Consider the following 18540-nt stretch of genomic DNA (forward strand, 5'->3'; position numbering starts at 1 on the left):
CTCCGCTTGATACAGCCACTGCCTCTCCACTCTCTCCAAGGCGACACTACTTGCTGATGTCGGGTTCCATTTCATAACAGATGCTGAAAAAAACATTGAACTTAAGCTTGTTGAGAGTCATAATTGATAACATGATAACATCAAATAAACCAGATAAAGACTATTTATCTCATTAGCAGTCCCTAAATACTCCCAGGGCCGGTTTTAGCACCGAAGATGACCGTTTTAACTTGGTTAATTTTAGGAGTAACCGAATTAGTGAACTACTTTTGATTAACTCTTGCACTTAATTACATTCCTATTGCATTAGAATGCACTTAGAAGTAAACTTAAATACATGGCGAACGTTATTTCCATGCTTTATCGTTCCATAAGTTACATTACGAAGTGAAATCAAGCAAATTATAAATCGGTTAGCACTTTTGTTTGTTTACGTCATGATTTTGAGAACTGAGAAGTTTATAAACTTCAATTATCTTAGGGAAAACTGTTGGAAAATGCATAAATACCAAACTGTTTTGTGAACCCGAGATAATAAAAACACTGCTTGAACACGTACTAGATATGATCGAGATAGTGTATATTAGCGGAGATAATTTAAAATGCGATAACAGCAAATTTATAAGCAAGTTTATAAGGATACGATGAATGGATGAAATGAAACATGAACAACAACAAAGGCACGTTACAAAACGTGTTCCATCTAAAAATTTTACATGAATATTTACCGATACTCAATGATAAGCATGAACTTAACCAGCTTGGAAAATAGCATAATTAATGGATTTTCTCATTAACAAGTGGATAAAGAATCGTACACATAAAATCATTGAAACTTACCTTCCAAGTCTCCGTGCACGTAACACATCATGATGTCCACAAGGTTCGTGCCGATCTCAGATCCGATGGAATCCTGATTCACGTTCGTAGACACAAGGAAAAACACGAGCAAGAACTAGACCATGGAGTACACACGATATTAATCATAAACTAGACGTCTGAGCTCAAGGCCGTAGAATAGCACGACAACACAATGGCGGACCTAGCGGAAAGTGGAAGTGTCAGCTTATTTAATAGAATCGGAGGGAGAAGTTTACGAACCCATCTCTTAATATAAAGAGTTAATTGAAGGAAGAAAAAATATTATACACGCAGAAATATATAATTACGATTGAAATTATAATTCATTAACATATATATGACTTGATTTTTCAGGCCTCATGTGTGTGAGATCTTGAAGACCCCATGAAGTGTGAGGTCTTCAAGATTTCATGAAGTATGCGGTCTTTAAGACATCATTCATGTGACCTCATGAAGTGTGAGGTCTTAAAGGCCCTTTCATGTCTCTTAATGTGGAATCTTAAAGGAGTCCAACGTATGAGTTCATATAAGACCTCATTACGAATACTGTGTTGACTGGGTATTTGCTTATCAAGACTTTTCTCATCTTGGAATTAATAATTTCTCATTGAATTTTTCTGAAATTGCCGAGGCGGAATTACTGGTGATGAAAGCTTGTTGGTAATGAAAAACATAGCCTGGGTCAAAATCATTGTTGAAATACAGGCTGTTGTTGGCTTTGTAGTTGTTAATATTTCTTTTAGTCTGAAATATATGTATTAGCTCTTGACAGTTTTTTTCCTTTACAGTCATACCATACAAACTTTACTGGCCACTTAATTTATACTTTGCTTACCGAGGTATTTATATGAAGAGGAATGGATAGAGGTGTTGTGATTTAAAGTACGTGGCAATTTGGGTGAATTGCCTTTAGTTTAAACATGGTTAAAAACTAATGTTTAAAATATAAATTTACCTAATCAAACGCTTCGATACATCCATTTATAATTAGCACAACAACTGAAACGAACTAGTGAAACCATACTACCAAATGCTTATAGTTTGCATTAAAATCATGTTGACGCATCTAAATGATCCATCCAAAATTCTCAGGGTAAAAACAGAAAGAATTTTCACCATCCGTACAGAATGTTTCCATCTAACCCTCCTTGATTTCTTTAGAATTTGCCACGTAGAGTAATCCTTGTTGGTAATGTTGAAATGCCAATTTGTAGAAGTTTACAGCCATATGTAAAAAGGTTACAGGACTTTGAAATTGGAAAATGTTGTGAATTTTGAGGATTTATAAACCATTAAAACTATATTTATATTAAATGTGGACTTGTCTTACCTTTTTTGCATGATTTTTATTTCCAGACTCCAGGAAAGGTTGGTCTTTTAGTTGAGTCAATGCTCAGCACTGCAGACCTTTATTTGCTAAATTGGAAATCCTATGTTGCTCTTTTGCTCATGGATGAACTAAATACTGCTGCTCCACACCTCCTCAGGGGTCTTCCTAATGATTTGAGTTCATCTTTAAAATCTGATGATGAAAATATAATCATCTCTTTGATGCTTAACTGTTTAAAACAGCTTAGCACCCAAGAAAGCCCACGTCATGGAAAGAAAGCCAAGAATCAGTATTCATCCAAGGTAAACATATTTTATTGTGCTCTTATTTTTCAGCATTTGAAATTAGTGAATTTTGTCAAAGTTTGTGTCATCATCGTCAGTATTCATCAATCCTAAGATTGGTTTGTATCAAATACATAATTTTTATACTTATATTCTGGCACATGGATACAGTAGACTCTCGTTAATATGAACAACGTTATTACGAAGATCTTGTTTTTACGAAATAAATCGTTGGTCCCGAGGAAAAGGCCCATCCAAGCTATAGAAAATTAAATTTAATACGAAATTTCCGTTTTTACGAAATTACGAATCTCAGTCCCAGTCCCGGCGGTGACAAAATGAACTTTATTACGAAGTTCCACACATAAGCAATGGTTTTCAGGTGGATATTCACTGCGCTCAGTTTTGATAATCATGCCATGTTTAAGTCCTCTTCGTGTACTGTGATGAAGAGCATAAATGATGGTTCTTTCTCCACCATACACGCAACGTCATGTAATAAGCTTCATTCCTGAGGAATCATGGTGACTGACTCATTACAGCTCGAAAATTTGATGTACAGTTAGTCCTCTTCCTATGCACATTTGATTTACGAACTTTCAGAGATCAGCATTCAAAAGTGTCAAAATTTGAATTTGGCGCCTTTTCATTTGGCCGTTCGTCCGCAGTGCTGCATAGAGGAACTCGCACTCTGGGCATAATCTGAACAAAGTATCATTGAATCCGGTGTGAAGTTAGGAACTGTTCAACCTTTCGCCCGTTCTTCCTTGCCGCGGAGAGTGATTTTTTCGGCTCCGGCTTCGTTACACTCTAAGCTAGATTAGCTCGTCACAATCGTGAGGTAGTGCACGATTGTTACGCAGTGTTGCATTCTGCAGGATAACCGTGCTCCTCGATGCCTCCATACAGTCCGGCCGGCGAGAGTTGCCCGATGACGGCATGATAGGAGTGGCGGATAACCCTGCGCCAGCACTGTTTACGGCCAATTGTTGTCCCCCAAACGCACCTCACACCATCGCCTAATCACACAATGTTGTCAAATGCATAAAGACCACCGAAATAAGCCTGATCCACAGAACATGTCCTTTCTTTGAATCACCAAAAGAAGTGGTTCTTCCTCTGGGCCCTTCACGCTCTTCTTCCCTCCCGGCTCCTTTCTTCACGGAACTCTTTGTAGGCGTTTCCCTTTCTTACCTGCGGGGTTACCATGTAAATTCGAGACCGTCTTCGGATTCGCCTTCGGCACGGAATTCGACTTCGAGTCCGCTTCCGAAGGCTTGCCGAAGACGAAACCGAAGGTGCTTCGGCACGACCACGTAACAACCTTCGACTCGCCGGCTTCGAATTCGAAAAGCTTTTCGAAGAGACGCAATAACTCACGGATGAAACAATGACGTAATCATATGCAGCCAATGAAGAACGTGTGCCGCATTGGGTGTGTCTGCTTCACAAATACACAAAATAAGAGGTAAGTATTTCCATTTGAGGTAAGTAACTCGGATAGTTGCTCGTATTGTAGTAAATATCCATCATTACTTTTAAGGCGCAAGAAGCTGTTGTTTTCTCATGAACTTAATTCTTTCGATTTTAATGGTGAATAAAGAGATAATGATGAATGATAATGAATACACAAGTCAGCGAAATCGAGGCCTACGATGTTGGAATGGCAAACAACAGATGTTTCATCATATTGAGGCTTTTATTTTTGCTCCAACAATAGATAAACAACCTTTTAAAATGTTCAACACAGTATGTCTCTCATAATATGTTAATCGTATTACAACAAAGCAAACGTTACATGCCGCCTAATTCATTCGCTCATCCACTGTTGGAACTCATGGCTTTAATGAATGGGTAATCGAGCGACAATTAGATTAAGGCATCAAGAAATAACCCATCAATTGCATGTGTTATCTGACCATAGCGTTGATTCTTTAATATCCATTCAGTCATCAGTCACCGTTGCGGCTGCATCTATTTACCAGCTCTACTTATAGATACCTACTGATTTTTTACTTTCTTTTAGATTATTTACAGAGAAAGTTAAGAAGGTTGGAGAGATGGAACGACAACTGGGACAACTACATAAAGGTGAACTACGATGTTTGTTAAGCTTTTTCTTTTGGTGTAGCACATACTTGATCATTTTTTAATTCCTGTAATAACCGTGTGCATTGATAATTCCATGAATAATGAGGGGATAACCGAGAAGGCAAGTGGTATACAAATTAAGGTATAACATGATTATTTGGTGCATTTTATGAGTTAAATACGCTGTATCATTTGCGATATGGTATGCTTTGCAATCACTTAAATTTATGTCTTCCTTTACCAACGAAATGGAAGTCTTATCCTGGAGAGGTATGTTGTGTGTTTATTTGGTTATATATATGGTGGTGGAAATATTTATTTATGAGTTGTGAATATCATAGGTACAGCTGAGAATTGAGTGCTTATTGGGTTATAAAATTAGTTACATTGAGGTCATGTGGTAAATGAATTTGCATTAGGTTTTTGTACCCACGAAAGGCATACTGGATACCATGAATGCAGGGGCGCAGCTAGGAATTAAGGCTAGGGGGGGTTTTAGACGCAACTTATACTTGGGGCTTAGGGGTACTGCATACCCGCCAGGGCAAGCGGGAGGTGCGGAGGCCCTCCGCCGGAGAAATTATAATAAAAGATACAAAATGGTGATTTTTACGGCCTTCTGAGGGATATTTTATTAATCCTTACACTATTCTATTAGCAATATTGATCAAATTAAGTAAAATAGATTTAACATAAAATTTCTATGAGGTATGGGGGGGGGTTATCCCCCAAAACCCCCCCCTCGTTGCCCCACTACATGAAGGAAGGTATTTACCAGAGAAAGCAACGTTTATTGGATATTAGTAACTTTGGATGTAATAATACTTGCATTGAATTGAAATGGTTGTTAAAACATGCTTCTAATTCTGTAGTAAAAGCATAGATAGTGACATGAATGGTGGCAATCTTCCAGAAATATTAATTATGTGCATCTTTAGTTTGTGTGTCAGTACCATTAATTCCTTTCCATGATTAGATGCCATCATTCATGTGAGGCTCTTTCTATTGTGTCTTTTTTACTGTGTTTTACCCAACCTGGGTTATACTTTTGGTAAATACCTCATCAAGGAATAACAAGAAGTATGTACCTACATATATATATATATATATATTTCAATATATCATTTGAAGGCCTTTCTATGTAATGTTTAAAATATGTTCAATTTCAATCAGATCTTAAAGCTACTCTCATGACATTCAGATGTTCCACTGTAACAAATGTCACTGATTTTTACATTAATGGAAGGTATATTTGTGTGTCTGAAAGGTAAGATTTTTTGCAGTATGTAATAGTGTTATTTCTATTGCTTCATTATGTTTTCAAATCTATGCTTATGGTTATTTACCATCAAAGATTACATGTTGTTAATTGGTGCATGAAAGGAAGGGGTACTTATACCAAAAAGGAAAAACTGTAACCTTAAAATATGTTTTTTAAAACAATTTTACTTAAAAAAAACATATGTTAGGTAATAATATTTTTCCAGCATTCACATGTCTTCTAATCCATAATGATGTTCCATGATGATATAATGTAAGTAGTCAACAGTTTTGTTGTGATTGATTATTCATAATTCATCATTTTAGAGTACTTCTATTTTCAATTTCAGAGCATGACGCAGGCAAAGGAGCCAATGTCAGGGTGTCTCCTGAGCAGCGAGCCATGATGCTCCAATTTATGGAGGAGCACCCTGCATTGGCTCGCAACCAGCTATGCGGGCCACAAGGGGCTGCATTGAGGCACAAGCTCTGGAAAGAACTGGGAGATAGTCTCAATGCTTGTCCCACAGGGGCCAGTAAAACGGTGGAGAAGTGGATTAAGGTCACTATCAATATGCATTATTGCAAATGTTTTCAGTGGGAATTCATGAATTCAAAGCTGTTTCATCTCCAAGTATTCCATGTCTGTTCTCAGTGCTGGCAGGATTGGAAGTCGGACACAAAGTGTAAGGGACAGAAGGTGAGGAGGCATGCTGGGGGTACAGGGGCAGGACCTCCATTGCCTCCCCTCTCAGACATTGAGGAGCGGCTGCTGCAAGTCATGGGGCAGACAGCATCTGTGGGCATGGAGGTCTTAAAAGACCCCATTCAGGTAAGCACAAGAAACATTTTGCCTGGTTTATGGCAGAAAATGTGCCATGTTCTATGCTGCAGTAATGTATAATACCTACTGTACTATGGCTTAACTTAACTGGCTGTAACACTTATCTCTCTCATGGTCAAATAGAAATGGCTGCCTGGCATAAAAAGCTGATGCTGTTATAAGGACATTGCAGTTGACTCTATTCAATGTAATTTTTCTATTCAGAAATTCCTTCTTTCAGGTCCAACTTGAATGTCCACATCAACCTGCCACATCCAGTATTCCTCAGGAAAACGAATTAACATTCGTGTTTCCTGAGGTTTGCACATCACCCAGCCCCACTCCTCCTGCCTCACCTCCTGTTCCTTCTACATCGCATGACCCTCCCAGTTCAACCCCCAAACCTGCAGGCGAAGCCTCTAAGGGAAGGGGGAAAAAAAGGAAGAGGGAAAGAAGTGGTGAGTTTTCTTGCTATGTGATGATAACTGCTTGTCAATTACTTAGTCTGAAATGGAGTGGCATCTTAAAATATAGTAACTGAAAGTATCTGGCTCATTGGATACAATATGCATAAAGTAAGGGATATTCAAATAATGCTGTGATTTGTAATAATCATATTAGTCTTCACTATTTTCATTTAGTTTGTTAAAAAAGTATATCTCCATAGGGTATTTGGGTTATCTTTGTCTCCATACCAGCCAGCACTGAAACATCTTTAATACAGATGGCATCATTGGAAACTACTCCCAAGGAGCAATATAATGTGTTTATGGTTGTTAAACACTTTTATCTTTGAATGGAATGAAAGTAATACCTGACATTATTTGTAATGAAACTTCAATTAAGATCATTCATGTGTAATTTCCACAGTCAGAACAAACATTTTGATGCTCATGACTAAGTGAGTATATGCTTAGTGAAATGCAGGTAGTCATTTGATTGAAAATCTTAGAGCAATATTCACTTTTTGATGGGGAGCAATCACAAAGTTACTATTAGAAGGGCAGAGGCACTTTCTGCATAGTTTGCTAACATGAAAATTACCATTCAATGCAATTTTCCATTATTTTCTCTGTAAGGTATGGATATCTAAAATATTTTCAATGTAACATTTCATGCCATCTCAAAGTATTTATTTATTGGCTTTAATCTTCTATATAAATATTTGGTTCATAAGCATACATCAATTTCAATTTTTTGGGAAGACTAATGCATCATGAATAAATTTACTTCAGATGATAACTCCACTATGCTAGATGAGCGAATGGTCAGTGCAGTTGAAGAGATAAGTGCTGCCATGGTCCAAATGGCGGAGACCTTCCAGGCTGTTGGAAATGAGTAAGTTAAATTGAAAGAGGACAAAGGTATCCATATATCTCTCAAAATTTTGAGGGATTAGAGGCTAAGTTTAAATTTTTTTATTATTTCACATTAAAATTTTCCACTGGCTGATGCCCACATTGACAAAACATTAAATAAAGTGGGTAAAAAGGAAAAAGGTCAAATTTCACAATGTAAGAACAGACAAATTATATACATATATAATTGAAATAATTTTCAATGATAACTTTTCGAAATGCCTGTGTTAATTGGTAGAGAATTCTGTCCATTTCCTTGCCATAAACTCTTTGTGCACCTTAGTATATTCTTTGCTTGGGATGTATAAAAAATATTTTTAAATATAAAAATATGCTGACCGTGTTTCTCCTTATAATGCATATGTCCAATCTCATATTCAGTCTACTTCCATCACCATCGTTGTATTTATATCTACACTACAACTTCTTCATATTATTCATTCCTTTACAATCATCATCACTGGTCAACAATCCTAGGATTGGTTTGACGTAGCTCTCCTCTCCTCCACTCCTATCAGCTAATCTTTTCACACCTACGTATTTCTTCTCTTTCACATCTCTCTTTACTTGCTCCATATATTTTGTTCGAGGTCTTCCTTTTCCATTCTTGCCTTCCACCTGTCCTTCGACGATTGTCTTCATCAGGCCATCATGTCTCAAGATGTGGCCTATAAGGTTGTTCCGTCTTCTTGTTAAGGTTTTCATGAGGCTTCTCTTCTCTCCTATCCTTTTTAGGACTTCCTCGTTACTAACTCGGTCGATCCATTTGATTTTCATCATTCGTCTGTAGCACCAAATTTCAAAGGCCTCTATCCTTGCTTTCTCCGCTGCTCCTTTACAATACCTCCTGATATTCATAAACATTAGAAAACAATCCTAAGATTGGTTTGATGCAACTCTCCCTCTCTCACTCCTATCCGCTTAACTTTTTATAGTGATGTATTTCTTCTCTTTTGCATCCTTTATAACCCTTTGTCCTATGTAATTCATTCGGGGCCGTCCCTTGCTCTTCTTTCACTTCACCTGTCCTTCTATGATTGTTTTCATCTGGTCATCCTTCCTGAAAATGTGGCCAACTAAGTTGCCCCATCTTCTGCTTAAGGTATTTAGGACGCTCTTTTCTCTCACTCTTCTTAGCTTCTTGTTATAGTATCCCAATTAAAACTGAGAACCTTTCAATGATTCCAGAATTATAGAATTTTTATTAGGCCTTAAGAGGATGGATGTTCATAAATTCAGGGTATGAAATCCAGTCCCTGGGTCACCTTGCATTTTGAAAAAGTTTCTTTTAGTGTGTATGAAGGCTTCATATGGGATTTGAATTTAGGAATTTCCCATCAGTGGTGTTCCAGCCACTGCCTTACCACACTCCATCATATAACCTTGTACTTAAAAATACATTAACTCATAGATGAACACATATTAATGAAATAATCAAACGAAACACCTCAAAACAAAATATTAAAACATTTGCAACAGACAGGAACAAAAAAAATCAGGAAATTATTTTGGACTAAAAACTATTTAGGCTAGCAGCTAGACTAAAATGCAGTCAAACTCTCATTGATTGGCTAGCCGGTTAATGATGTGCTGCCTAACAGCCCTAGCTTGTTGGAGTAGGGCCATTTGTGGCATCTGCTCCAATGGAAGTCTTTCCGGAGGTAAATTTACCTCCTCTTCCACCTCTATGACCTCATGATTCAACCCTCCTCTGAGGCACATATTGTGCAGTACTACACAGGCGTTGACTATTCTCCCTGCCTTCAGTGGAGTGTAGTCCAGCACCCGATGCCTTAGTAGACAGCGGAATCTAGATTTCAATATACCTATGCATCGCTCCACTCTATTCCTTGCCCTGATGTGCAGGTGAGTATACCGGGCTTCTGGGGACCCATCAGGCGCATTTAAAATGGGAGTGTGGAGCCATGGCTGGTGAGGATATCCAGAATCTCCTACAAAATCAAAATAACCTCTTTCATGTAAATACAATTACGTTAAATGCACAAATTCTGCAGTAATTACTGTGGAAAATATCATGGTACATGCCAAGAAGCCAGCAATGTTCACCAGTTCCCCATATCTGCCTTAGAAAATTCTTTATTGTGGATTCATTCCAGATGTAGGAATCATGGGTGCTTCCCCCAAACCGCCCAAAACAATTTAAAATAATCAGGTCACTATCACATACCTGCAAAAAGATATTCATGAAAAAATATATTACTTTTGCCTAACATTCGAATAATTACAGTCATCAAATGGATAGCTTTATTTTTTATTGGATTGATTGGAAAAATACTATGTTACTAGATATCCACTTACTATCATGACATTGATTGAATGATATGATTTCCTATTTAAAAATAAATGTTCCTGTTCTTTTGGGGCTTTGATGGCTACATGTGTTCCATCAACATACCCTATCGTTCCAGGTATTTGTGTGGCAAGATAATTCCTGGGTGAAGAGAAAGTATATATGTATGTTATTATTAATACTCGATTTCTCTTTTATAGATTCATCGAGTTCCTTAGAAGACAATAACTTCGATACTTTAATTCTAATCATATGATTTCATGTAAACCAAATTGTTTTTTTCAATAAGGTAAATTTATATTTTAATTTATTAAATTGTTAAATGAATCAATAACTTTGTAATGTTAATGATAAATAAATCAAGAATTAAAAATATACTGATTCCATACTTGCGAATCACCCTGCTCCTTTCCTCTCTCTGCAATGGAAAGTGGATCCATTTTGTTAGGATATCATTGGTGTTAAGAGCTTCAGTTACTTCTTCGATGGCATTGGACACGCTGCTTTGGCAGAGTCCAAGATTGCTATCACTGCCGGTACTTTTTTGATAGCTCCCCTGACCATAAAAATGAAGTGCACAGAGGACCTAAGTAAGTAATTGGAATAAGTCATTAGCGTGTAAGTCACACACGGAGATCATTTTATTAGCCGTAATTTATTTTAACTTACTTTTAGCTCAATTGGTATGGCAGTGCTCCTCCGTGCTACTGCCATGTGTGGTCTCAACTCTGCCACAAGTCCACGCACCATATCCTTTGACAGGCGGTAGATCCCCTTGAAGACTACCTCGTCCACCGCAAAAGGGTCTGATGAATCTCTTAAACCACGCAACCTAGCGCGATTGATTGCAATATTTTGCTCTCTCTCTCTTTGCCGTCGCCTTCTTCTCAAAAAGTTAAGTCCCCATATCGCATCCATAGCTTTAGTTCAGAGTTTCATCATGCATCACAGATCAATCGATGGTAAGATTTTTATGTTCAAAGAAATAACATGAAGATTAAAATATCATAATTATTCTAAATGGCAATGACGACAAATCCGTTTCACCATTCGAATTGTAGCTCTTATTATGTTATATTAGCCTCAAATATGAAAGTTAGTGAAGCATCACTTCTGCCACAGCCAAAATTGCAATATTTCGGAAATAAATTAACGAATTCATCGAAAATTTTTAGTGACATTATGTTTTCGTGACAGTAATATTCCAACCTAACTTCATCAATGTGTGTTGATTGTCCATATTGGACTTTTATTGAGATGATTAATTGGCTATGGCATTATGGAAACGTTAGTAATGACGATGATTACTTACCGATGCAGCTTAAAAACTCCATATTTAATTAATCGTGAAGATGCCGGCCCAAACAACGTGAATGTATTAGTTGCATACCAACTTGCATGAAGTAAATTCGAACGATAACATAACTTGGGCATTTTAATTTGAAAACTTGACTATTTCATGACTTCAAAGAAAGCTTCAGAAATATTAGATATATTCAATTTCTTACTCATACCTCAACGTAACTATAATCAACATAACACGATACACGATATTATCATCTTGGCCAAAACACAACCGGGGATTGATTCAAATGTCTACAATTCGAAGCCTGTGAACGGATTTTGTTATTGTGCCATGTTTAAAAGTAATTAAATTAAATAGTAACATAATTTAAGCAACGTGGTTAACCTCAGAGGAAACAGAAATCACGATATACGAAAGATCGCCAAGCCTTGAACAAGAATCCGTATTCGGCACTGAGTATTCGAAGCCTCAAACCCCTTCGAATTCGCATGCCGAAGTTCGATACGAAGGTCGTGCCGAAGTTCGGAGTGAAAAGCTTACGTGGTCGCAACAATCGGGAACCGCTTCGAGTGTGACGTAACTTCGGCTCAGCTTGCCGAAGTCGAAGTCGAAAGTTCGGATTCGGCGTTTACGTGGTAACCCTGCTGGCAACCTCTCCCCCTTCCCGGCCTAGACTTCGGACAACTCTCGGCACCTGGACTGAACCCAGTGAGAAATGGGTGGTGGAACCCACGTGGAGAATTAACGTGGATACCACGTGTTTTTGGTCGTGGAATCAACGTGGAACCCACGTGGAAATTTGGTGGAAAAATTAAAACAGCAGTTGGTGCTGTCCTAAAACCATTAAAACCTCAACCACTCTATATCTAAACCTTCTATATATGTGTCTACGATTTTTCATGTGCTCTCATGGCTGCCTTTCCACGAATTATATAAAAATAGAATGTGCGATACATTTTCACATAACTAGCGTGGTTTCAGGATGATAAATAACGCAATGTCACCAGAGAGTTAAGTTCCACAAATTAGAAATTCTGTTTAACATTTTATGATAATCACCACAAATCCACTTGAGATCAACGTGGATTCCACGTGGGTCCAACCACTCAATATCCACCACCACCAAATATCCACCACTCAACGTGGATTCCACGTGGGTTCCACGTGGATTCCACCACCCATTTCTCACTGGGAAGGTTTATAAACTTATGAACAAGGTATTGGAATGCACTAAGTTCATATATCGGACTTACTGTATTCGGGAAGGTATCAACCTTTGCGTACGTCATACTACATTTTTCTGTTGAGACACGGAAACAAATTTTCCTGTTTATTAATATTTCCGCATAATTCAATCGCGTTTATCATATATGGTTTATTTTCGACGATTTCTAAAAGAAACGTTTATACGAACTTCGTCATTACGAACCTCCGGTTTTATGGTCCCGTGAACTTCGTAATAACGAAAGTCTACTGTAGTCCCTAGCCACCACATGGTGTGGTATAAGTACTATTTCAGTACAGATTCCATAAAGAAAACTTGCTCTTCATTCCCCATTACTCTGCTGCTAGTCTATCCTTGAATACTGGGCTTACAATTGGGTGGAACGATTAGGGAAACAGAACGAAAATTAAAGAAATTTCCACATAACCTGGGATATTTTCATCTCCCTCAGTTCCATCTGAACAAACAAAGTGGTGATCAATGTATTTGAGCATACAATCTCATATCGTGAACAAGATTAGCTTGGATGTCTGCTCTGGTATTGCAGAAGATGATGTGCGGCGAGAAAAAACTCTTGATTTATTTTGGAAGATTTCTTCTATGGATAACCAATTACCTATTAATGGAGAAGAATGAATTAGAATTATGTTGAATTGAAGAATGTTATGTATGACCTTTAAAAGTATTGGTCTTGATGCAAATGTGCAATTACAGCTGTAGAGATACATGCAGTTGAATACTGCTGAAGGGCACTGGAGATTTCGTTGCACTCAGGAAGTAAAGCTTGCATGAGTCACTGATGAGTGCTCACCTGCATTGACAGTTTGCTGGAGCATATGGAGCAATGGGTATACAATTATATTATCACTGATAAAAGAAATCACGGTCAGGTGAAGAAACTCTCAATGAGTCATGGAAGCAATCTAAAATAATAGACTATGTACAGGCATCCCCCGAGTTACATTTGTCTCGACTTACGTAAATCCGTACTTACGTAAGCGATAACCGTATTTCAAATGATTACGTTAATTCTCGAATGCGAGCGCGAAGAAGTAGATATTCGCTCGTACAACCTATGCTAGAAAAAATATCGAATAGTTATCGAGTTTTTTACGTGCTAAAAATAACATAGTGACCCATTTTTGTCATTCCTCGAAGGAATTTTCATTAATTTCTGTGAAAAAATCGCTAATAAATCCCAAGTCAGCAATCAACGTGAAAATTTGCAGTTCTAGCGATGGATGTGGTTGCGCTCATTCCTGTACGATACAACTTATTATACAGCATGCACACCCGAACTCCGACTTTCGAGTATTTAAAAATTGTATCCTTAAGTTTGGACATTTCCATCTATGGAATTAAAAGAAAATGAAGTTGGAGCAGAAATCTTTATTGCGGAAAAGAATTGTTTAGTACCCACGTAACGGCATTGAAATTATAAGTGTTGGCAATGAACGCCGCGAAAAAGTTGGCACACGATATTAATTGCGTAATTGTTTACATGTTTCTGGCGTAAAATTTTATTAAGCTGCATTTTCTCGTTCTCTTCATATTGTGTGCAACTGTAAATGAATATTGCGTCATTGAAAGCTTTTCCCCACTAACTTTGTTGCACGTTAATGACGGAGTTGGCTGAATAAAAGCTCACTTTTAATTAGCTTCGTGCTTTGGAAATACTCTTCGATGTTTCCAGCGAATTAAATATTCAAATGATTAAAATTTCAAGTTATTTTATTGAGATATGAGAGAATGAAAGTATGTTTTCGTGCGTGAAAGATTGAGTGTATGTGCGTGTGAATGTATCTAAGAATGTAGTAATTTACTGGTATTTTTTTGTGTGTTATTTGCTCGTAATCCTAGACACTCCTCCTACGTGTATTAACTGTTACAGTGAAACCACCTGATTCATCGATCAACGTAATATGTATATAAAAGGCAGAAGATATAATGATTATACGTAGGTAGACGATGCATTCTTTGAGCCCTTAGATTGCAGTATAACATAATGAATCGATTTAAGTATTCAGTTTAGTAATGTAACGTTGAGATACTGTACTTTCCCGAATCCACGCGCTTGGTCAACTCTGGGAATAATATTACGCATTTTGATTAGTAATGCTCGAGATGCAACTCTCAGACTATATTAATGTTTATCGATTTTGTATCTAATAACGTAAGAATACGCAGTAGAGTTCATGAATATCGCAGTGAATTGAATGAAACTTCACCGAGAATTTACCGCGCATTTCTCCGCTGAGCATTTCACCACGCTGATCGCAATCTCTGAAGCACTAACGCAAAGGTTCGACTTACGTAAATTTCGACTTACGCAGAGTCTGCCGGAACGCATCTCTTACGTAACTCGGGGGATGCCTGTATTTGCATAAATAACAATATATTGTTGATTTATGTAAGTTATGAACATTTTAAGACATTAAAGTTTAAGTTTGGATTATCAGTGTTTTCTGATTTTTTTTGCTTTGCCACTCCCTATCATTGGACCAGATAATTCGGAAATTACTTTACATGTTTGAATGTGTATAATAACTATTTATGTGACATTTATTTGGGAAAGAGGACTTAGCAAAATAATAATGCGCTGATCGTGAGGAGAGCAATGGCCATTGTTGGTATGCTTTATAGACTAACAGACCTTCACGACCCTACCGCATTAAGAACAGTTTTTTTCGGTTGTATTCTCCCCATACTTGAATACTGCTCACCAGTCTGGTCTACCGCCTGCCCCACTACTCTAAGCTTGCTCAACCGTCCTTTAAACTTCTTTCTTGCAGTAGTCCGCCATCGAATCCCCACACTCAGATATTACGCCCGTGACGCTATCCTTTTCTCCCTCAGGATACCTAACATAACAAGCCGCCGTTTCTTATCAGATCTCATGTTTCTACATAAAGTCTTTAGTGGTTCTCTACGGACAAACGAAATTCTCCCTCTTTTCCGATTTCATATTCCTCCTCGCCCCTTACGAAACAACTCTCTGCTTCACATTCCGCGATTCCGTCTCTCCATCTCTCAATGCTCTCTGTTCTTCCGAATCCCCTCCTTGTTTAACTCCATCGCTTCGAAAATCCCTTCCCTGGACCTATTTTCCTCTGCTACTAGTTACAAAGCCACCTTAAAATACCATCTCAATAATTCACCATTGTCTAATCAATAGTGCCCCTTCTCACGTTTAAAAATTTTGTTTACTGTTACTTTTCATTTACTGTGCTATTGTTTGTTATCTTTTATATATTATTTATTTAGGAACAGCCAATGTAAAGGCCTTTGTGCCGTTTTTGGTGATGAAATAAATAAATAAATATATTACTAAGGTGTCTCCATTGTAGAATGAAATGATCCTGTTTTATTCATAATTGTGCTTATACTTTTTTTGCAGATTGATGAAGATAAGAGACAAGAATTATTACAAGATGCTGGAAACATAATGGCATTTATTCCCAGAATGATAACTAAGTTCATGGCTGATATTTCAAAAATTAATGATTTGCTGTCCATATGTTCCATGGTTGATGTCAGTGGCTTTACTGGGAGTGAGGTAATCTATCATCATACTTAGATCATCAATGCAATGGCTTATTTACCTACCTCTAATTAATTATCTATTGAAATTTAATGCATTTCAAACCTGCCGTATAAAAATTTGTGGAAATGGCATTAATAATTAAGGAAAAAATTCCCCTAGATCAAAGATGGAATGTGGACTTTTTCCAGACCTCTGTGCAAACCACTATGTTATCCAGATTCCATAAAGTTGTTACTGGAATCAGAGAACACAGATGGCACAGAGGGCTGCCCAAAAGGGAAAGCAAAGGTGTATGGTTTGATGCTTGGTCCAGGAGAATATTTCCTGGGGTAATTAACATATTTGTCAGAATATAGTCCCCCCTTGGATTTCTGAGGCTTGATTTTTGGAAATATTTCTTTAGTTCAAAACAAGCCTGAAAGCTTTATGCATTCAACGTACTAGGTTCTCATGGTTGTATAAAAATTAATTTTCTTATTGTCAGATCAACAATTAAGGTGCCATATAAGTTAATTTTTGATTTAAAATGTGTACTATTTTACAAAAATCGTTTGAGATAATTTTATAGTTCCTTACCCTGGTATATTTTTGAAACGAGAGGAGAAAAATTACCCACTCTTTTGCTAACAACTTGCCATCTTGTGGCTGATATCCTTGAAAACCAGAAGTTCTTTTTACCTTCCCATTTTCATATGTTTAATTATGATGAGTTAAAGTATACTGGGACTAGCCTCGGTGATAACTTATTGGGAGTACCCACAACGCACAAATTGTGCGAAAGATCCGCAAGAAGCGAATATGGTGGACCTGTGTATTTAAATAGATTTTAAAAAGGAAATTGTAGAATTAATTTTGAAATCCACGTTGTGTTTGAGTGATTCCAAAAGATTAATAAGTATGTAGCAAGAAGAAATTCTAAAGAATTAAGTACTTCACAGGAAGAAATTCTGAAGAATTACTGAAATAAAATTATTGTCTTGATTGCAACGCATGCATTTCAAATTTGTGCAGTAATTCTTTCAAAATCGGTGGATGGCAAACTGAAAGTGACTGTGAAGTTACTAGCATTTGGTCTCCAATTTTCAACAAAATTACAGTAAATCAATACAAATCTTAAGTTACCTTCGAAATCAATGAATTGTAAGTAATTACATATGTCCATCTCACTGTAATTTATACCTTTGACAATGATGTCCTGGCTGCATAATTAGGGACTTAAGTACTTTTTCTGGAATAGAAGCCCCCTTATTGACTTTAAATCCCAGAAACTTCAATGCTGTGGGATTGTTAATATGGACATTAAGTAATTAATTCTCAATTCTTTCCTACTAGGAAATCAGACGTTTTGGTGATGCCTTCAAGAAACTTATGACAATGAATGTTGATCAAGAAATTCATGTCAAGGGTGCAAAATTATTGGCGCATTTGTGTGGGGACAACCATTTGTTTGACTTGTATGTGGTGAAACCATTCCTGAACCATGCTGCTGATAAGTGGAGGAATACACTGAAGTCTTACCTTCAAGTTTGTCATATGGTAAGGTTAATTGTTTCAAGTTTTGCATTTAGACCTTCTATTTGTAGCATTTTCAATCTTTGTTACTAACAAGTATATTATGAAAAAGGAGTTGCACTCTTCTTGTGTGAACTGGGAGTTTTATGCAGCCTTCACACAACTCAGATTGGGAGCGAATTATAATAATATTTATTGCACTGTTTGCATTGTCATGCATGGTTTCATCAAAAACATAGAGAAAATATAGAAGCACGAAGATACTCCAAAATATTTAATATTATATTGTGCAGCACAATCACTTAGAAAGTTTTTTGATCTTGATAACATCTATTAATTAGGAACTCTTTGACTCTCCTTTTGAAATTACCTGGACAGTTAATAGTTTTAATATTGTCTGGCAGAAATGAAATGTGAGATACCTTTAGCCAAACAGGTGTAGGAGTTTTGTTTTCCCTGATCAATAAGTGACATAAATTAAAGCTAGGTGAGAATCAGTTGTCAAATACCTCCAATGCACACCTGGTGTCCCCTAACATCCCCTGCCATATTAATGCTTAACCTTTTCCATACTGTACACGTATATATACGTGTGGACGTTTCCTGACCCGGGAGACCACGGGCGTATATGTACG

General features: G+C 37.2%; 3 protein-coding genes across 3 annotated transcripts in view; 2 read left to right on the top strand and 1 right to left on the bottom strand.

Annotated features, from left to right (window-relative positions):
- The window catches only part of LOC124169339 (cohesin subunit SA-1-like), a 58251-nt gene that overhangs the window by 23402 nt on the left and 16309 nt on the right, over positions 1–18540 (top strand). Inside the window, exons 8-10 of the mRNA XM_046547921.1 lie at positions 2218–2493; positions 16247–16405; positions 17726–17929. Of these exons, the coding sequence (XP_046403877.1) occupies positions 2218–2493; positions 16247–16405; positions 17726–17929 (639 nt within the window). The remainder of the gene's footprint in view (positions 1–2217; positions 2494–16246; positions 16406–17725; positions 17930–18540) is intronic.
- LOC124169340 lies at positions 3581–10593 on the top strand. Its single transcript, XM_046547922.1, has 6 exons — positions 3581–4566; positions 6177–6388; positions 6482–6658; positions 6891–7107; positions 7885–7987; positions 10519–10593. The coding sequence occupies exons 1-6, from the start codon at positions 4536–4538 to the stop codon at positions 10544–10546; spliced, it is 768 nt and encodes a 255-aa protein (XP_046403878.1). The 5' UTR covers positions 3581–4535; the 3' UTR covers positions 10547–10593.
- Positions 9044–12265, bottom strand: LOC124169341 (putative nuclease HARBI1). The gene is made up of 3 exons (XM_046547923.1): positions 10988–12265; positions 10708–10904; positions 9044–10459 (listed from the first exon to the last, which is right to left on the bottom strand). Exons 1-3 carry the CDS (start codon positions 11234–11236, stop codon positions 10303–10305), a joined length of 603 nt encoding a protein of 200 aa, XP_046403879.1. The 5' UTR covers positions 11237–12265; the 3' UTR covers positions 9044–10302.

Source organism: Ischnura elegans, chromosome 12 (genome assembly GCF_921293095.1).
Source record: "Ischnura elegans chromosome 12, ioIscEleg1.1, whole genome shotgun sequence".
NCBI lineage: Eukaryota > Metazoa > Arthropoda > Insecta > Odonata > Coenagrionidae > Ischnura > Ischnura elegans.